Source organism: Euprymna scolopes, chromosome 1, assembly GCF_053919585.1.
Source record: "Euprymna scolopes isolate OS-2025 chromosome 1, ASM5391958v1, whole genome shotgun sequence".
NCBI classification, from domain to species: Eukaryota; Metazoa; Mollusca; class Cephalopoda; order Sepiida; family Sepiolidae; genus Euprymna; species Euprymna scolopes.
The window spans coordinates 193,288,576-193,311,000 of NC_136482.1; the positions used below are offsets into that span (position 1 = coordinate 193,288,576).

A 22,425-nucleotide genomic window follows, 5' to 3' on the forward strand; every position below is an offset into this window, starting at 1 on the left:
TTTGCTTTCTCGTTTTTAATTTCTTATCACAAGGCAAACAGTTTCTCTACGATAATCTGTACTTTTCAAAGGTTTCACTTAAATTTGCTTAAATTTATACAGCATTTTTTAAATGCAGATAGAAGTTTGTAATTGAAATTTTTTTTTTTTTTTTTTTTACAAGGTCACCACTTATCAAGGTCTGGAAGCCACTCAGGGATAAGGGTTATTGCATGTACAGTACGTTGTACGTTAGTGTTGAGATTTCATAAAGTGTCTACTTAAGGGGGCAGTTCATCAGGAATTTGTTTACATTGGATTTGAAGACATCCAAGTTTTAGTCAGGTGGGAAACAGGCAGATAGAACAGAGTTCCACTGGCGTGCTGTTCTAAGAAAGAAGCTGTGTTCATGGAATCTACGTTTTGATTTAGGCACAGACGAAGAGTGGGGAAAATTTTTTGACAGTGGCTTCAGCTAGACGGGTGTTTTCTGTAAAAGATTGACGAGGGGGGGACTAGAGATTGGAGCTCAGATGAGCATTTGTCATGGAAATAACGGTAAAACAAAGACAGGCTCGCAACGTCTCTTCTGTGGAAGAGAGGTTGCAGGGAAGAGAAAAGGGCATCCCCCACTAAACCACGAAGTATATTTTGTACTCTGTCAAGGCAGGATAGGCTATTTTTAGCAGCTCCTGCCCAGATATGGCAGCAGTATTCCATCCTTGGACGTACTTGGCTTTTATATAGATAGAGAATTGCATCAGTAGTGAGATATCTTCTGGAGTGGTAGAAGGAACCCCCCATCTTTCCAGCGACCCTGGCAACAGACTTGATGAACGTGTTCCATTTCATATCAGGAGTAAAGGTCAAGCCCAGAAGCTTGTCAAAACATTGAGCTTCTCCTAGGCGAGAGCCATCCATTACAATTGATGCCAAATGGGGATCAGAGCGTTGATGGTGTAAAGATAGGAGCTTGGTTTTAGATGCATTAAAGGTAACCAGCCACGTCTTCCCTCACTGAACTACACGCTCGAGATCAGAGAGAACTTTGTCATTTACAGCCTTTGATGTGTTGCCGTAGATGGTTGTGTCATCAGCATAGATGTCAACGAATGATTTAAGTATGTGTTTAGGGAGCTCATTGATGTAGATCAGGAAGAGAGTTGGGCCCAGGATGGACCCTTGAGGGACTCCAGCATTAATACTGCAGGCCTCTGATTTTTGTCCATCGACCACTACTCTTATGAGCCTATTAGAGAGAAATGATTTAATGATTGAGAAAACATTTCCAGTTATACCGTAGCTGGAAATCTTGTGAAGTAGGCCTTTATGCCATACCTTATCGAAGGCCTTTGATATGTCGAGAGCAATTGTCCTAGAAAGGTAGCCTTTGTCAAGAGATTCGCTAATCCTATGAGATATAACCGTTAGCACATCTGCGGTAGATCTTGCAGAACGGAAACCATATTGCGTGTCACTAAGGAGGTTATTTCTGCTGAGGTGGTTGACTATTTCTCTATTTAGTATGGATTCCAGCAACTTACTCATGACACACAGGAGACTTATCAAGACTTCAATTACAAATTATATAAAACAAGGAGGAATTATGAGAAAATGGCTAATGAAACAGAATTTAATAAACTTATAACTAGAAATGAAAGATTAGACAGCCTTATTAAAAGCACAAATGACTTCTATACACTGAATTGCTTGCAAAACAAATTCCTTAAAGGCAGTGTTATACAGGGTGACCCCAAAAAACGGGCGCAACTCTAATTAGGCCCCGTTTCTTAGTGCTTTGTCCGAATGAAATGGAACTTTGATCATAACTAGTTTATTATATTCAAAACATCACATCAAAACAAGGGTCTTTAGCCTTTATTTTTCTCCGTTCTACAACATATGTTCTAGATGGCCTCCATTTAGTTTTTTTTTTTTTTTTTTTGGTCACCCTGTATATAAACAAAAAACGACCGATCAATAGTTACTTTCAGCTGTAACAGTGAAATTTCTCAGTTTATTTATTGCGGACTATCATCCTTATCTTGGTTGTTTCACGACGTTTTGGCCAACTATTCCTCTGGCCTTCGTCAGGTGGTAACTGCGACGGATAAGAACTCTGAATCTCCTGACTGCATTCACTGCAATTATTGCCTTCTGTAGTTGTCGTCTCACCACGTTTTGGCCGAGTAAGCCTCGAGCCAGCTTTGTGTAGGATTGAAACCGCTACCTTCAGAAAATTCTCACCTAGAGACGTTGAATCTCTACTGTTCCATCAACTGCACCACAGGCCCTGAAGGACGATCAAGGTTGAATTTTTTGGTCTCATAAATTCATGTTTATTATCTGATCTTCCAGGGTCGAGTCCGTACTGAATGGTATATATATTTATTTAATCTTGTCCAAAGGCTTATTTGGCCAAAACGTAGTGAGACGACAACTGTGGATGCAGTCAGGAGATTCAGAGTTTCTATCCCGTCACAGTTACCACCTGGCGAAGGGCAGAGGAATAGTTGGCCGAAACGTTGTGAAACAACTGAGAAAAGATGAGGATAATATACTCATCTCAATAATGAGTTCCAATGAAATAATATATAAATGCTGAATTTGTTTTGTACTGTTAAACAGACAGGATACGAGTTTGTATCTTATGAAATGTTTGGCCGGAAGAAGGATTGTCATCATATGGTTTAAGTAAAAACAAAAACTTGTATAACTCAAATTCCATATCTGGCATAAATGCGACCACCAAGAGAATTTTATTGACAAAACAACAAAATCATTTCAGTGTTTATAGATTATTTTAAAGAAGCACCCCCCCTTTTTTTTATGTAATCAACTTGTGATGGAGGGGGGGGGGGAGAAAAAAATACAATCTTTGGTATGGCTATTTCAATAATGATTTGCAACAAAAATCATTCACTATTTTGAGAATAAAACTTATTTAAATAAATTTGTAAAAAAAATTGAATTTTAAATAAATCTGCACAATAAATATTCACAAAGTTGCCAAATGTAAAAATAGCGAATTTGTTTTATCTCTGGACATAAATATGGCTGCTGGAAAAGTAATTGTTTTTGCTGGGGGGGGGGGTATAAAGAACCATGAAGGAAAGAAATTAAATGGTGGGGGGGGCATATTTTGATCTCTTACAAATAAATGCCTTCTCTTTTAAATATCATCTGTTCTTTATTGAATATAAAATAGCGGAAAACAAAAGAAATTACATTTGTTTAACAAGGAACTGCAAACCTTTCGTTAGAAACAAAATCAAATAATGGCAACTGTAAAACTTTTTTGTTCTCTATTAAAGAATTAAATAGACGATGGGAATGAATATTTGTAATTTGAATGTCATCCACTTTAATCAACCGACAGCACAATTCGAGTTTAAATATAGGTTATAATTTGCAAGAAGTGAAAGCAAGACTTTAATTTCTCTTTATTATTTGACATCGGCAAAATAGAAGAGGGGAATCACTTCTAGAATTGAGAGTAGCGACAATTTCTGGTTTTTGTTGCAACTTTTATCAATATTATAAACAATTGTCTGTTTATTTGTTAAATTTTGTTTTTATTTATTATTTCGTCAAACAAAAGAATTGGTTGATTCGAGGATAAATTTTGCATTCTTGTCTACCAATCACACTTTGATCCCCCCACCCCGCCATTTCCCTTTTATACTTTTGAAATGAAGAAAGAAAAAAATAATAAAAAATTCATGTCAAATCATTGCAAGCCATTTTACATATTGTATCTTTGTTTATTCAAAAAATTTTTTTAAAAAATAAATAAAGCTAAAATAGAATCCCAGGCAAAAAAAAAAAAAAAAAAAATCTAACGCAGAATATGTCAATAAATTTCAATAAATACTAAAAAAAAAAAAAAAAAAAAAAAAAAAAAAAAAATCTAACGCAGAATATGTCAATAAATTTCAATAAATACTCAATAAAAGTAGAGGGGATGGTGGTCTGCAATCGCTTTGCCCATTTTCTTTTGTCAATGTAATTATTTACATCAAATTTTGGGGATAAAAATTGTATTTGCTCCACACGTATTTTACAGGTCAACAAAAAGGATGGAAGTAGTTCTCCTGCTTTTCCAGTCTAAACAAGTTCTTGAAGAATTTGTCCAATAAAGAAGGTTAACCATCCAAGTGACCGAGGGGGAGAAAAAAATTTGTCTGGGAAAATGTATTTAACCCAATTTTTTTGTACTTATAAAATACCCAGGAAAACAAAAACCATTTACTTAAGAATAAGAATGGAAACCATTAAAAGAATCTTGACAAAATTACAGGAAAAAAAAAAAAAAAAAAATTAGGTGGGGGTGCAACTAAATTTCATTTTGAAAACGCCTCTAAACATATTCAGATCATGTTGATGCACTTTTAAAGAAAATCAATTCAAAATTATATTATTTGAAGGAGGGGAGCAATAATTTTACTTATTGAAGTTTACACAGCCGCACCCAAAATTAGTTGAAGACTTTCTTGCTAAAAGGCAGCATCAGTAGACTCCTCTCCCATGGTCTACGCCTCCTCGTCTTCAGCTATGGTGGTCACAACTGAGGTAATTCTGCGCTCAGTGACAAGACAAATCTACTGACAGACAAAATCGATGATCGTATTCTGATTTAGGAGGAGGCAGTGGCGGCTTGGATGTGAATAGGAGAAAACACTTCAGAGGCAGACAAAATGTGGCTGAATAAAATGAAGGCAATTGAATTCGGATATAAATTTTTTTAAATTAGAAAGTTCCCCTTTTCACCCCTTGTTTCCTTAAAAACAAGACGAAGTTTAAAATATGTCTAACCGTTTTAATGTTTTTACAATCACAACACCAGGAACAAAAGACTTTAAAAAAGAATTCGGATTTTTTTGTAGTACTTCAATAATCATGAGTTTTTAAACTCTTGCATTTGGCTAACACTAGTTTTTATTTACTTCTTACACGTGTCGCAATGGTGTTTAAACTAGAACAGATCTCATTTTCAGTCTGTGAAACTCATTTTCAATGTTTTTATGCACTTGCACGTCAAATATTGTGACTGTTTTGTACTGCCATAGTTTAAACAGCATGGAATAAAAAAATGTTATCTCGTAATAAATAAAACAATTTGGGTTCTTGTGCAGAATTCCCCCATATTGAAAAAGAAAAATCTGTATGATGTACATCCTCGTAACGAAATGAAAATATTGTATTCCAAAAATGATGTAAATTGATCAAATAGTTTTATTTTATAAAGAAAATTATTTTCAAGTAATTAATGGACATTACAACAAAAATCTCGCAAGTTTGAATTATGTTTAGTTATCTCCTTTTTTTCCCTTGAAACTGCTTTCAAGATTGTGTTGCGAGACAGTTGCTCCTCGGGTGGCATAAACTTTGATTTTCTTATTTAAAAATAAAACTACTTTATCAATTTGTGTGATTTTTGGAATATGATATTTTCGTTTCGTCGCTGGTACATGCATCAAGCAAATGTTTCTTTTTTTTTTTTGTAGAGTGAATTCTGGACAAACAAAAGAATTAATATCAGACAAATTTTTGTTATCGAAATATCTACACAGAACAAAAAAAAAATCTTTAAAAAATAAAGCTCTTTCTCTACTCTCCAAAAAAAAAAAAAAAAAAAAAAAAAAGTCAACAAAACTTAATATTTTTCTGTAGAAAAGATTATTCAACAGTCTGTAACCAGGAATTATTTATTGTGATGTTCTGGGTCATTTCCAAAAACTCCCGTCTCCTCAACACCTCCACCGATTGATGACGTCAGAAAAGATGGGAGCTAAGGAAAAAAAAAAAAAAAATATGAAAAGTAACTCCCAGTTTTTATTAGCCAATTTTACTCTAAGAAAGGCGTCTTTCAAGTAATATTCATTGGGAGAAACTTTTTTTTTTTTTTTTTTTTTAATTTATTATTTCTTGAATTGCATATATATATATATATATATATGCACACACAAATATAAAAAATGGATTAAAAAAAAAATCAAAATCTCTTAAAGGAAACAATATTAGTCTATTGATGTGTCTATGATTTGATTTTGTCTTTCATTTTGTTGGGAGGGTATCCATTTTTACATTTATTTTTCTATGCATTCTGTTGGATTTTATATATATATATATATATATATATATATGAGAGAGAGAGATTAAAATATACATGAATAATTTATGATCAGATTTATCTAACTCCCCTGAATAAATGTTGAAATAAAATCTTAGAAGACTAAATATACTAAAGCCAAGTCTTTTTATTAAATATTTTTATATTTGGTACTCATCAAAGACATGGAATTTATATATTGTATTACGCAGGTAGGAGTAAACACAACGCTAGTTTCATATGATATGAACCTGGTATCTTTCGACAATCTAGACCATTTACAAAAATTCCATTGTCACGGCTGCACTTAACTAGTGGGAAAATTAAAAGAATCAAAAGTTACTATACCAACAGAAAACACTTTTTCAAAAATCAAGATGGTTTTCTTTAAGGATATAAGTAATAGAAAACATTATATTTTCTTTTTTTTTTTCTATGTTATTTTGAAACCCAAAAAACACCCCTACCCTCTGTCTCCTGATCCCACTAAAAATTTGCAGTTTCTTCCAAAGTGAGAAAAGCCCCCCACACCCACCCCTAAAAAAAAAAAAAAAAAAAATTCAGGAGGGCAGTGTTGTACCTCCATCTGACTTTTTTTATGTTGAAAGAGTTGTGGTCAGAGAAATTTGTTATTCTGATCACAAGGGAAGAAACGGCTCCTCATCAAGTGGAGCAACATGGTAAGCAAAGGACAAAGAAAACGAACCGGGTACAAAAAGAGCATGCTCAACATTGTTCTTTTGTTAAGGAAGAAAAGAAAAAAAAAAAAATTGGTTGATTTGTAAACCAAACAAGAAATAAACAGAGAAATTTGGGGTATTTTTGGTTTGTTTCTTTTTTAAAATATCACAGATAAAAAAATCTAACGTCACAAAATGAAGGGTTGTACCGTTTTCATTTTGTCTTTTTCTTTACATTAATGCACAAGTTAAAAATTAAAAAAAGGAAAACAATGGACAAGAAATAGGGAGAGAGAGAGAGAGAAGCTGATTAAGGAAAAACAAATTAAAATTAATCAATCCAAAATTCCGTATGCGAGTCGCTCCCTCTTATTCGTCAGATTTTTTGTTTGTTTTTATAAAGATGAATTGAAAAAAAAAAAAAAAAAAACATTTCTGCTTCCCAAGCCATACATAAAAGAAGAGAAATATTGTGCGTGGGGAGGAAATCTTTAATGGTTCAATTTTACAATAGTGGCGCAGTCAAAAACTACTTTTTATTGTACTTATATTAATTTTATTTGTATTATTTATATTTATTTATTAGCTTAAAGAACAAAAGCAAACTTACCTTGAGATTTTAAGTTCTGGCTTGAAATAAGTTTTAAAAAGGACAAACCAAATATTTTCATTTTTCAAATTATCCGATTAATTTTTTTCAAAGTCAAATGAATTTAATAACATTTGCTAAACTAAATAAAAATTTTGAAATTTGATAAAGATTATTAAATTTAATAATTGTGTTCTAAAGAAAAATAAAACAGTTTTTTTTGACTGAGCTCCAATCGTAAAATTGAACCAGCAAAGGAAAATTTTGATCTTGGGGGCGGGGGGTGGGGTGTCTTTCTGAATTGTGTCGTCATCGTCGTCCTTTTTCACTTCATCAACACATCGAGATAGCGGGCAAAAAAACTCAAAGTTGGAAATAAAAGCTTGATAATGAGCATTGGTTTCCATGGAATCAAGCTATGAGGAGCCAAAAGATGAAGATAACAGCGAGGAAGAGAAAAGCCTTTGATAAGATCTGTTCTTCTTCGTGATGGGGAGAACCGGCAGGAGCTGGAAAACAAAAAAAGTTAATACAATTACAAACAATGACAAGAAAACATTCTGGAATTTTTATTTGTTTTGATTCAGATTCTGTAATTACTAAACACTGTCTGGTTATCTATAAATATAAAAGCGAAAATGTGTGTGTATGTATGTATATACACTTTTTATATATGTCTGCAAAAGGCTTTTTGTCCGCTCGCTCGCTTGGCTCCCTCATTCTTAAAACTTTTTATATCACGTCTAAAGCATAATATCTACTACGAGTTAACAACAGGGGTCGCCTGTCTATTTAATTTGTCTGACTTTGAAACGTTAAATATTCCACATTTTTGGATCAATGCATGTTGCTTTCATTTTTCGGTATAAAAAAAGCGAAACTCGATTCGAATAGCCACCTCCCCGGCCCACGGCCGGTAGTCTCCAGAAAGCAGTGTAAACGTTTAGTCAATGTCGGCTTTTCACCGTCATATCACACAGTTGCTTTCATTTTGAGACACTCCCCTAATAAACGGGGGAGCTGCTTTTCCTTTCCCAAAGTTTGGTAAAAACTGTCCTGCACAAAATCTTAACTGCTGAACAGCCATTGCTTATGTCATGTTTCAAAGTCAAACATCACGCAACTTAACTTCCTCGCACCTGTCAATTTCACTTTATAAACGTTAACTTAACGTGCTTATCAATCCCTCTCCCCTCGTGGTCGAGATGGTTAGGTGTCCGTTTTTTTTTCCATTTCCTTTCCACCTTCACGTCACAGCTTCGGGGTTCAAGCCTACCTTCCTATTAAAACTTTTTTTTTTTCCTCTTTTACACCTCCAAGCACCCGGCCATGTTTTGGTCTGCCCCCCCCCCCCAACAACACACCTCCAAACACCTGGGCAACGCCGGGTACCCCTTGCTAGTCTATATATATAAAAGCGAAAATGTATGTGTGTATGTATGTACGCTTTTCCTCGATGTCCACAAAAGGCTTCTTTCAGAGAAGCGCTTGCTCGGTTCACAACTTCTTAAAACTTTTTATATCATCTATAAACTGTAATATCTCAGAGTTATCCACGGAGCTCGCCTGTCTACTTAATTTTATTGACTTTCAAACGTTAATTATTCGACATTTCCCGCATCGGCACGCGTTACATTCGGTTTTCGGTATAAAAAAAAAGCGAAACTCGACACTAATCACAGCCAGTTGTCTCAAGAGAGCTAAGTAACGTTTGTTCAATGTCGACTTCGTCATATCAGACTAGCTTTCATTTCAGACAAGAAGGCCAAGAAAATCCTATCAATGGTGCATTGTGACTTGAACGGTCCTGTGGAACCGATGGCCAGGGAACATTACAGGTGTGCGTTGAATTTTGTAGACGACCATTCGGGTTTAATAATGGTTTATCTTTTAAAGAACAAATCTGATACCCTGCTAGCAACTAAAAAATATTTAGCCGACATGGCTCCCTATGGTGAAGTATAGTGTATTCACTCAGACAATGGTATGGAATTCACTAATAAAGCCTTTGAACTTTTACTAATTAACCATCGTATCAAGCATGAAAAATCGGCCCCTAAATCACCACTCCAAAACGGGACTGCAGAAAGAGCATGGCGGACATTTTTTGAAATGGCAAGATGTCTACTCATTGAATCAAAACTCCCCAAAAACCTCTGGATGTATACACTTATGGCGGCTGCATATATACACAACAGGTGCTTTAACAAAAGACTATCTAAAACCCCATAGGAAGCTTTCTACGGTAGAAAACCAAATTTAAGCAGAATTTATTTGGTTAAACTTGCTTCGCATATATAGATAAAAAGAGCAAATTAAATACTAAAACCGGTAGAGGTATATGTTTTGGGTACGATAAAAACAACTTAGTATTTTTTCCAGAGAAAAATAAAATAACAAGAATCCGATGTGTAAAATTCACAGACACAATTTTAAAGACGAAACTCCATCATATGAAGAGGATGAAATTACATTTCCTCAAATTATTAAAACAAATGACAACAATGAAGATGATGGGGACAAGAGTATCCATGATGATGATGATGCTAAAGTCAAACAATACCCCAAAAGAAGTAGAAGACGGCCCGATTTTTTTGTGGTCGACAATATGAAAGATTATCAAATCGACTATTGCTATTCCATGGAGAATATGCCAAAAAAGCTTTAATTAAGCAATTAATTCAGAACATTGTGATAAATGGAAAATAGCAATGAAAAACGAAATAGATGCTTTGGCAGAAAATAATACCTATTCGGTAGTACCTCTCCCAAAAGATAAACATGTTCTGGACAAGACATTAAACTGCATCCATTTTGTTTGTATTAACACGTTAACCTACTAATGTGTAACTAATACTTTTACTAAAAACAAAAATCACATTTTTGAAAACATTTTCTTTGTAAATTTTCTTTTTGACAATACTGCTTTGTCCAGTGTATGGTATATATGTTCAGAGATTACAGTTAGGATATCTGCTGAAGAACAAGCTTGTCTATCTAAATCCATGTTGTTGGTCATTCAGAAGTTTAGCAGGTGTAAGGTGATGGACTAGAGCTGGGTTAATTATGAACTCAAATATTTTGGTGAAAAGTGGTAGGAGGATATTTGGCGATAATTTAATGAGTCAGTTCTCGTACCACTAAAACAGTTTTCCAGCAGTAAAGAATTTTTGCTAAGGTATTTTTGTAAAATTTGGAGAGGACTGGAGCAACCTCAGCGGAGCATTTTTTTAATAGCACAGCCGGGATAAGATCGGGTTCACATGCTTTTGAGGTGTCTCGTTTTTTTTTTATGATATCATGCACTTGAGAAGAGGTGATTTTCAGATCATCTAGTGTGATGTCTGTCCGCAAAGGAAAGTTAGGGAGTGAGTAGTTTGCTGGGTCCAATATGGAGTTTGAGGCAAACCGACCGACAAGTATGTTAGCCTTTTCGGTTGCCATGCAAACGACCTCATGATTATTGGATAGTGGGGGAATTGTTGATTGTCCATTATTTAAGTTTCTTTGTTCTTTCTGCGCTTTATACAAACTTACCATACCAAATTTGATCAAGATGCTGTGATAAATGGTGACATTATTTTAATGCAAATTTCCAAAATGAGAAGTTGATAAAATAGTTCAATTGTTTTTGTTTTAGATTGATTTTCTGCTGCAAGGACCTGCACATTCCATTAAAATACTTGTAAAACAGGCACAACAATTCAACATTTTGGCGATGAGACAGGAGTGGGAGTTTGGCTGATAGTGCGGAACCTATTAGGTTCACATATTAGTAATCCTGGCAATCAATGGTAGAGACGGTTTCTTGTAATTGTAATTGTTAAAGGAAAGAAGCTTAGTCTTGGCAACATTATTCCACTACAGATTGGAGGTCTTCCTTTATGGTTTCAACCATTGCCTTAGATATGTGTTCATTCTTTTCCCCTTTAAACTTTTACTAAGGGTCTGAGTATGAAAATGATTACAATATGACTTCCAAAGAAAATCTATTTGCATTTCAGATTATGTAGTTTAAATAATAACCTGGCCAGAGATAGGTTTGTTAGGAAATCTAGTTCTAAAAGCTGTCCAAAACATGCCAACATCTATATATATATAAAAGCGAAAATGTGTATATGTATATTCACTTTTTGTGTATGTCAGCAAAAGGATTTTTTTCGGCGGCTTCTCGAGGCTGTCGCTCATTTTAAAAACTTTTTATATCACGTCAAAATCATAATATCTACGAGTTATGAAATGGGATCGTGTGTGTATTTAAGTTGCCCGACTTTCAAAAGCTAAATATTCAACATTTTTCGATTGGTGCGTGTAGATTCGCCTTTTTTGTATAATAAAAGCGAAACTAATACAAAGGTTGTTGCATCGTTCTCAGCGCGATCGCCGGGAATGTCCAAAAAGCAATCAGCTTTGAGTAATGCGTTTTTTTCGTTATATCAGACAATTGCTATTCAATTTGGACAATCTCTTTCAATGCGAAGCTGGTTTCCCCCCCTCCCATCACCTTGGGGAAGCCCAAACAGGCCTGCAGTAAATGAAAAAACGGTCCCGCAGTGAAACAAAGTAAACAAGCCCAAAAAAAACTGCCCCGTCATCGTAACGTTCCCGTGATGACTTCATTAAGCGACCACCTGTCAATCAAACCTCCTTGATGTGACTCACTTTAATTGCTCTTACATTAACATTGTCACCATAGCGCGGGTGTTCAGGCTCAGTCTATAGGCCTCAAGCCACCAACCCCCCATTTTTTTTTTTTTTTTTTTTTAAATCGCTATCGTTAAGTTTCCTTTTTGTTCTGATTTATCCCCCCCCCCCCAAAAAAAAACACACACACACCTACAAATACCCGGGGCAATGCCGGGTACCCCCCGCTAGTGTAAAATAAAATGTGAAAGTCAATATGGTGAAATCCGATAAGATTTGAATGCAGCAGAGCTGATTTCATAAGCCGATCACATGCTCTTTGGCGATCATGACAAAATGCAAAGGAGTCATCATAATGTGAGAATTGCAGAAAAGAAAATCATCTTTAGGCCGAGAAGAATGTTTGAAGAACTACGTAACACCAGGAAACACTTTAGAGTAGATGGGATCATCTCATCTATTGAGTAAAGCTGACAACCAGCAAAGAGAAAAACAAAGGATAAAACATTTTAACACTTGAACGAACAAACTGAATTATGATAGCTTCATACTTTAATGAAAAAGGACCAATATCCGACGCCATTTTGTAATGAACAGCTTAAAATTAATTGTCAACAAAGTATGTTGTGATTAATACATTTTACACACACACACACACTTGGTATTTACTTACGTGGTCCAGGCCGCACGTCACTCCAGTTAAACGTTGATGCAAAAAACCCAAAAGGAAAGGCACCAATTCCAAAAGACATTTGGAAATTTCCTTCTCCAAATCCAAAACCCGAAAAAGCCTAAAAATAAAAATTAACAAAAAAATGACAAACAGATGTTAAAAAAAAAGATAGGAGGATTTGAGAATCAGATTGAGATTTTAGCATGAGTGTGTACGGAAAATAGGATTTGAAAAAAAAGAAAAAAAAGAAAAGTGTTTTAACAACGGAAAAGAGATGTTTAAGCTGAGACAAAAATTTGGATGAGCAATACATGGAAAAAAATTAAAACAGAAAAAAAGTCATTAAATATTGTAAGAGATTTGTGGGGTTTTTTTTTGTTCTTGAGATGAGTGTATATTTCTATTGAAGTATTTAAATTTATTTGTTTTATCCACCTATCTCATGGTCTCTCATCCACCAGCACCAAGTTTTTGTATAAAACCGCTTTGAATCAGCACAGATTTCAAAAAGAGGATCTACTGAAACAGTCATATTTTAAAAACTAAAGCACTTTAGTGAATAATAATGTATGCAACACATTTCAAGTTATACAAATTGTAAAACTGCTAACAGGACATTTTTGCAACTTTTGTTAAGAATGGGAATGCTTTTTAAAGTTTACAATTATTGAGGAGATTAAGATGAGAATTGTGTACGTCTTTGGATAAAATATTTGGAAAAAGAAAGAGGTAATTTCTTACTTGACACTTGTTTGCATATGAATTTTTTTTTTTAATAAAATCATTTTGTAACAGCCATTTTTAAAAAATAAAATCATTACATTGTTCTTAGTGTAACGTCTGTTTTTTTTTTATAAAATCATTTTCATTTATTATAATAATTTTTTAAAATCATTCCATTGTTTTGATTGTAATGTCTATTTTTTTATAAAATCATTTTCATTTATTATAATAATTTTTTTAAATCATTCCATTGTTTTGATTGTAATGTCTAATTTTTTTATAAAATCATTTTCATTTATTATAATAATTTTTTTAAATCATTCCATTATTTTGATTGTAATGTCTATTTTTTTTATAAAATCATTTTCATTTATTATAATAATTTTTTAAAATCATTCCATTGTTTTGATTGTAATGGCGATTTTTTAAAAATGAAATCTTTACCTTGTTCTTATTGTAATGACCATTTTCTTTTAAGAAATAAACTATTTTTATGATTTAATTGGATAAAAAAAAATGTTAGTAACATTAATATTGAAATCATGTTTAAAAAAAAAAAAAAAAAAAAACAATAACATATTCAGATATAATATTTCTGTAGGAAATTATGAAACCATTTTTAAGTTCCAAAAATTAATACATGCGGTGGTAGGATACTATCTATGAAAGATTAAAGTGAAGATGAAAAAAAGAAGTACATACGTTGTGATTCTCAGGCTCTGTTCGCTGACCTGGGGGACGTGGGGGCAATTTATTCCTGGAAAACAAATTTTAAAAATAATTTTAAAGATTTAAAAATTTGATTGCAACAAATTTTACAAATTTATAAATTGTGTTTTAAGCAAACTTAAAACAACTGAATAACAGTTTTACGATATTAAAAAGATAACAAAACCAAATAAAAACATTCAGTTTTATGATATCATTAAAAAAATAGATAAGAAAACCAAATAAAAACATTCAGTTTTATGATATCATTAAAAAAATAGATAAGAAAACCAAATAAAAACACAAAACGAGTTTTAAAAAAAAGTTATCAGTTTTATGGCACATCAACCCTTTTGTGGAGCAGAAATAAAAGAAAATTGGTAGAAAATTTGCAAGAAGTCACTTTGTGAGGCAATAAAAGAAGTATGGGGAAATATCACGACAATAATGTAAGAAACTAACAAACTTGTAACGAAAATCTCATGGAGGAGCTATCTCGTATTAGTTAAATGTCAGTTTGCGTTTGTATATAAATTTTAAGAATTAGCCAAATTCAATGTTTTTTTGACATTTTTTTTTTTTCAAAAACATATTTTAAATTAGCTAAGCACAATTTTTTTTTGTGTGTATGTGTGTGTGTGTGCATTAATTTAATGTCAATTTTGGATCAAAGAAAACCTGACATCAAATGACAGTATGATATGTAACTGGTCTGTAAAACTATTTAATGGTTTGAATATCAAGTTTCAGTTTACTCTGGCATTTGATTCCCATAAAAATAAGTCTGAACTATATACAAAAATTGCTTTTTTTTTAATTAATATCATCACGACAAGTTTTTGGTATATATTATTTAATTCATTGGAAGGTTTATTGAGATAAATATTATTTATTCATTTTTATTTTTTGCGGACTATTATCCTCATCTTTTAGTTGTTGTTTCAACAACTAAAAGATGAGGATAATAGTCCGAAATAAATAAATGAAGTTTTTGGTACTTGTGCAGAATTTAAACCAGATGTAAATAACTGGCTGCTAAGTTTTGCTCGGAACATGATGTCAACTGCGTCATCGATTATCAAAGTGCAACAACGTTACTCAAGGAAAATATTAAAGAAAACATTTAAATATAATTAAATCAACAGAAAAAAATATATAACAAAAATAATGACTTTCTTTTTTATTCTTGTCATTAAAGTAACAAAAATAATGACTTTCTTTTTTATTCTTGTAATTAAATTAACAAAAATAATGACTTTCTGTTTTATTCTTGTAATTAAATTAACAAAAATAATGACTTTCTTTTTTATTCTTGTAATTAAATTAACAAAAATAATGACTTTCTGTTTTATTCTTGTAATTAAATTAACAAAAATAATGACTTTCTGTTTTATTCTTGTCATTAAATTAACAAAAATAATGACTTTCTTTTTTATTCTTGTCATTAAATTAACAAAAATAATGACTTTCTGTTTTATTCTTGTAATTAATTTAACAAAAATAATGCATTTCTGTTTTATTCTTGTCATTAAATTAACAAAAATAATTACTTTCTGTTTTATTCTTGTAATTAAATTAACAAAAATAATGACTTTCTGTTTTATTCTTGTCATTAAATTAACAAAAATAATGACTTTCTGTTTTATTCTTGTCATTAAATTAACAAAAATAATGACTTTCTGTTTTATTCTTGTCATTAAATTAACAAAAATAATGACTTTCTTTTTTATTCTTGTCATTAAATTAACAAAAATAATGCATTTCTGTTTTATTCTTGTCATTAAATTAACAAAAATAATCACTTTGTTTTATTCTTGTCATTAAATTAACAAAAATAATGACTTTCTTTTTTATTCTTGTCATTAAATTAACAAAAATAATGACTTTCTGTTTTATTCTTGTCATTAAATTAACAAAAATAATGACTTTCTTTTTTATTCTTGTCATTAAATTAACAAAAATAATGACTTTCTGTTTTATTCTTGTAATTAAATTAACAAAAATAATGACTTTGTTTTATTCTTGTAATTAAATTAACAAAAATAATGACTTTCTGTTTTATTCTTGTCATTAAATTAACAAAAATAATGACTTTGTTTTATTCTTGTCATTAAATTAACAAAAATAATGACTTTCTGTTTTATTCTTGTCATTAAATTAACAAAAATAATGACTTTCTGTTTTATTCTTGTCATTAAATTAACAAAAATAATGACTTTCTGTTTTATTCTTGTCATTAAATTAACAAAAATAATTACTTTCTGTTTTATTCTTGTAATTAAATTAACAAAAATAATGACTTTCTGTTTTATTCTTGTAATTAAATTAACAAAAATAATGACTTTCTGTTTTATTCTTGTAATTAAATTTCTGTAAGTAAAAACAAAATAAACAAGTGGTATTTTTATCATTTATTTACTCTGTAATTACATTGAGCTTCATAAATTAAGGATTATTATATAAAAAAGTTAAATATAATTGAAAAAAATCATATTTCCACAGAAATATATATATATATATATATATATATATATATATATATATATATATATATATATATATGGTTGTCTAACGTACAGATTTCCAAAGACTCTTAACAAGCCTATAAATCACAGATGAAACTTACCATACACTATGCATGTTTATTTTTTTCCATGGCTGACAAAATTATTTACTTTCAGATATCCCTCATTACAAGAAAATGGATTAAAAAAAAAAAAAAAGAAACGACTGCTAAAACTTTCAAAAAGTGTGAAGTGTATGCTGACAATGGTATATGAAAATTAACTGTTAGGAAATGGTTTGTAAAATTCAAAGCAGGAAACATCAATCTTGAAGATGACACTGGCACTGGAAGACCTTGCGCAAGAGTCTGGAGTTTCAAAAAGTGTAGTTCATACTTATTTTCATTGAATATTGCCAAGAAAAGGAAAATCTTATTTGTATTCTCTTTGTGAGCCTAAAAAATGCTCAGAACTTTCTGGACAACCCTCTCTATATATATTTCAGGTAGGAAGATTTCCAAAAATTAAGAATAATTGAATTTCAACAAGGGTCATTGATAGTGCTCAATCAAAGAGAGCAAATTATATATTTTTTTATTCTTTATGTAAATAGTCATATCTTGCTACGATGTGCAGACCATTTCAATCATATTTTATTTCATCAGGAAAGAAAAATTAAAATGCAAAAATTAAAAAGGTTCCAGACCTTTTCAAATTTTGAGGAGAGAAAAATTTCCATGACTTGCAATAAGCAAAAATTAAAGTTCTTTTTTTATTTTTTTTTATTACATTTTCACCCCAAACAAGGCACATTGCCACTTTGGTGTAGGGGGCTACTATCAAGGGCAGCAACTACTGGGGCACTATGTAGGGATTTGGGCAGCAAGATGTTGGTTCACGTTGCACTTGAACTTCTGCATGTCAGTACAGTTAGGGAAGCAGGAACCTGGAATGGAATTCCAGAGTCTAGCGGTTCTGGGGAAGAAACTACTGGAGTAGAAAGATCTTTTACATCTAGGGATCTCTATTGTGTGGGGGTGGGATTTAGCTGCCTGTCGGGTTTGTCGAGGGTGTCTACATCGTGGGGGCACAAGTGTCTGCAGTTCGTCAGAGCATTCACCATTAAAATACTTGTAGAACAGGCAGAGGGATGCAACGTTTCATCGATGGGACAGAGGCTGAAGCTTAGATGACAGTTCGGGGCCTATCAGATTGGCGACTCTTTTTTGAACCTTGTCTAAGAGCGAGAGACTAGTAGCAGATGCACCAGCCCAAATGTGACAACAATACTCCATACATGGGTGAATGGTGGCCTTATAGAGGTACAGGATACTTTCAGGTGTCAGTAGTTTTCTAGCACGGAAGAGAGAACCTACCTTTTTCGCAGTGGCCCTGGCAATGTTTTCAATATAATTGTTCCAGCTCATGTTTCCTGTGAACGTTAGGCCAAGGAGTTTGAAAGATGTACTCTCAGACAGGGAGTCACTGGCCATTGCTATTGGTGGCAGAGAAGGTTTCTTGTAATTATTGAAGGAAACCAGTTTAGTCTTGGCAGCATTTAATGTGACCATCCATTTATGTCCCCATTCCACTACAGATTGGAGGTCATCCTCTAGTGTTTTTGCCATTTCTTTAGATATGTGTTCATTTGTTTTCCTGTCATGCCGGTTATAGAGTGTAGTGTCATCAGCATATATACCCATCTCAGAGGCAATTTTGTCGGGGAGGTCATTAATAAATATCAGGAACAATAGAGGTCCAAGAATAGACCCCTGAGGCACTCCCGCATTTATATCACACTGTTTAGATGTTCGACCGTCGAGGACAACCTGGATTTTTCTCTTGTCTAAAAAGGATTCAATTATGCTAAGTATTCTACCAGTGATACCGTATGATTTAATTTTCCTGAGGAGGCCCTTGTGCCATACCCTGTCAAAAGCTTTAGATATATCTAGAGCTACCGCTCTGCCCTCCTCCGCTTTGTCCAGTGAATGGTATATGCGTTCAGAGATTACAGTGAGGATGTCAGCTGTGGAACAGGCTTGTCTAAATCCATATTGTTGGTAAGTCAGAAGTTTAGCATCTGTAAGGTGCCGGACTAGAGCATGGTTAATTATGGTCTCAAATATTTTGGCGAAAAGTGGGAGGAGGCTAATGGGGCGATAATTTGATGGGTCAGTTCTTTCGCCAGAATTCTTGAATATTGGTACCACAGAAGCAGTTTTCCAACAGCCCGGAAAGCATGATTCATTAAGGCATTTGTTGTAGAGTTTGGAGAGAACTGGAGCTACTTCGGCTGAGCACAGCTGGGATGAGATCAGGTGCACATGCTTTTGAAGTGTCAAGATTTTTTATGATAGCATGCACCTGAGCAGGGGTGATTTTCAGATCGTCTAGCGTGACGTCTGTCCGCAAAGGAAAGTCAGGGAGGGGGTGGTTGGAAGGGTCCAGTGTGGAGTTCGAGGCAAACCGGCTGGCAAGCATTGTCGGTTGCTGAGCAAACAACCTTGTGATTGTTGGTTACCGGGGGAATTGTTGATTGCCCATTATTTACTACACTGTTGTAGATTTTCCAGAAGTCACGATTTCCTAATTTTTGTGCTTCGATGCATTTTCTTATGGGTTTAAATTAATTACAAAAATCAAGTTTCTGTTAAAAGAAGGAGGAAGAGTTAAAAGAGTAGTTTAAGGGAAAGATTAGAAACAGGAGAGATAATATAGAGAGAGTGTAAAAACAGCAGGGAAGGGAAAATGGAAGAGGAGTGAAAATAGTTGTCATGGTTACATACACCGACATAGTAAAGATTCAATTCAGATCATTTAAAAGTGTTATAATTATAATTATTTAAAAGTGTTATAATTATAATTATTTAAAAGTGTTATAATTATAATCATTTAAAAGTGTTATAATTATAATCATTTAAAAGTGTTATAATTATAATCATTTAAAAGTGTTATAATTATAGAAAAAAATTTAACTAAATTGGGTCAATTAGTCTGTCAATAAAAAATGTTTGTTCAATTTTGTATTTATTTATTTTTATCTATTCTATTAACGAACTTTTTCCTATTTGTATCAGATTGGATATTTATTTAATTTATATTTTAATAAGTAGGAATATTTAATCTTATTAAATAGTAGTTATTTTGGATTTTATTTTGTTTCCTTTATATATATATATATATATATATATATATATATATATATATATATATATATATGTATAAGGAATGAAAAAATGTACCAGCGGTGGTTGACGTTATGTTTAAAGAAAAAATAGAAAAAACCGAATGAAATTATTAAAAAATCAACGTTTCGTCCTTGTCTCAGAGGACATCTTCAGGATAATTGAAATAAAAATGTGATAAAAGGAAAAGTCATAGATCGTGCGAAAAACGACAGTTTTTTAAAATCCAACCCATATTCGTCCTTTCCCGATATGGGTTGGATTTTAAAAAACTGTCGTTTTTCGCACGATCTATGACTTTTCCTTTTATCACATTTTTATTTCAATTATCCTGAAGATGTCCTCTGAGACAAGGACGAAACGTTGATTTTTTAATAATTTCATTCGGTTTTTTCTATTTTTTCTTTAAACATATATATATATATATACACACATGCATTTAGGCAGCATGTTTTCATTCAAACAGATATTGTCAAATAAAATGGAGTGTTTTTTTTTAATGATTTTCTTTTTTTGTAATTTTTCCAATGGTCATTCTAATGTCTCGGTCGAATTTATGTAAGAAAGTTCCACAATTGTTTTCGTCGATCTGTTTTTTTTTTTTGTTTTTTTAAAAGTATTTTTAACAGATTTTCTTCAGTTGTCTTCAGGCAGTTTTTGATTACCGTTTCATTTAAAATCTGGTTACTTTTATATGCTTCAGTTCAAATTACATTTAAAATACTTGAAATAGTGAAGTGTAAAAAATGATTTAACGTGTTAAGAACGTGGCTAAAATAAATGTGCAATGGTTTCAAAGTGTGATTTACAAAATGGTATGGAATTTACAGTTGTTTTTTTAATTTATTAATTTAAGTTACAACATATAGATAGATATACATATATAACTATACGTGCACACACACACACATATATATATATATATATATATATATATAAAATATATTTTAGTCATCAACATACAGATCTGTTTCGTTGTTTCACAACTCATCAGTGCCGCTAGACTAACACCTATCCCAAGCCGAGGATCGAACCTATAAAAATCCGATCCCGCATTTTGCTAATTCCTACGCTCTGATGAGAAGGAAAGTATTTCTTCGAAACTCCGCGAGTAAGGACTATCCACTTATCAAGTGTTTCCTTTCAGATTAAATATGTTTTTAACTCTTTTTCAAAGTATTTTTTAACATGTTTTATTAACTATTTGCTCTTATATATATATATATATATATATATATACTACTGTTATTACTGATTTCAAAATTTACATTGTTAATTTTTGGCTGTCTGGCTGTTATATACAGTGCGCCAGTATTTTTAGTCTTTTTACATTTGGATCCATATAATACTTTTCGTGATTTCAACTAGGATTTTTCTAAATTGGGAATGTGGGCAGCCATGTTGTTGGCAAATCAACCTTGTATCTGAAAGGTGTAGAGTTAATCATCTGGACAATGTGTGTGTGTTTTTTACACACAAGAAACTTCACTATTTTAAGTAATTTAAATATAATTTGAACTGAAGCATATAAAAGCATCCAGATTTTAAACAAAACAAGAATCAAAAACTTCCTGAAGACGACTGATGAAACTCAGTTGAAAGTAAAAAAAAAAAAAAAATGATGAACGAAAATGACTACAGAACCTTGACAAAAAAAAGTTGACTTAAGGATAAGATGCTCTGAATAACATATATAAACTTTATTTCTCTTGCCCGATGAGGAACCGTTGTTTTTTTTAATAAACCAATTTGCGTCAAAACATTAGCATGTGTAGTGTAGTGAGCATGTAATACTTGTCTATATATATATATATATATATATATATATATATATATATATAACTACTTAATTTACTCACATAAAATTAATATACGAAAGTATAGATTTATGCGTAAACTTTAAGTATTTACTTCAAAAGTGCTCAATACGTAGGTAGAGCTAGTTAATAATTTATAAAATATATATGGCGATTAAGCTACACTGAATATTCCGCGTTTCATCCACTCTAGGACTCTTCAGGCTTATGCGCGAATTCTGTGGTTGTTTGTCGTTATATATATATATTACTAGTTGTATTTATCCAGCACTTTCCAGGAGTTTTTTTTATGTTTGTTTTACTTATCGACAAACTTTTCTCTTTAGTTTATGTGAAATCATTTACATTTTTGCAATTATGGTTAAAATATTTACTGAAATCCATTTCATAGGAATTTTTAAACAAACTGGATACAAATTTTTTTGTTTTCAAATAATGTCTTTTTAAAATAGTATTTTACGAAAGGTAAACCAATTTTTAGTTTTGATGATATAATGGTATTTATTTCAATATGACCTTTCTATTTTACATAAAGAAGCCCCATTTTTCAATTTATCACACACACACACACACACAAATTGTATCAATCGCTTTATTGTAGATTAGTAAAATATCAATATTTCACTCAATATACGTCACAACAAAATCAAAATTATATCATCAAACGACTGCTATAAGATTAGTTATTTCCAAAAATTTTATTCAAATTTATGCGATATTCACAAAATTATGACATTTTATTCTTTATTGTGGAATTTCTCCTGTCCATCGCTTTATTGCAGGAATCCTAAAATATTGTTTTAGGGCA

At 32.0% G+C, this 22,425-nt stretch overlaps 1 protein-coding gene across 1 annotated transcript in view; it reads right to left on the reverse strand.

Annotated features, from left to right (window-relative positions):
• Window positions 1-6,093: 6,093 nt before the first annotated feature.
• The window catches only part of LOC145278778 (E3 ubiquitin-protein ligase RNF185-like), an 85,561-nt gene continuing 69,229 nt past the window's right edge, over window positions 6,094-22,425 (reverse strand). The window contains exons 3-5 of the mRNA XM_080130686.1: window positions 14,103-14,157; window positions 12,678-12,795; window positions 6,094-7,869 (exon numbers count right to left, since the gene is read on the reverse strand). Of these exons, the coding sequence (XP_079986812.1) occupies window positions 7,772-7,869; window positions 12,678-12,795; window positions 14,103-14,157 (271 nt within the window). The 3' untranslated portion in view covers window positions 6,094-7,771. The remainder of the gene's footprint in view (window positions 7,870-12,677; window positions 12,796-14,102; window positions 14,158-22,425) is intronic.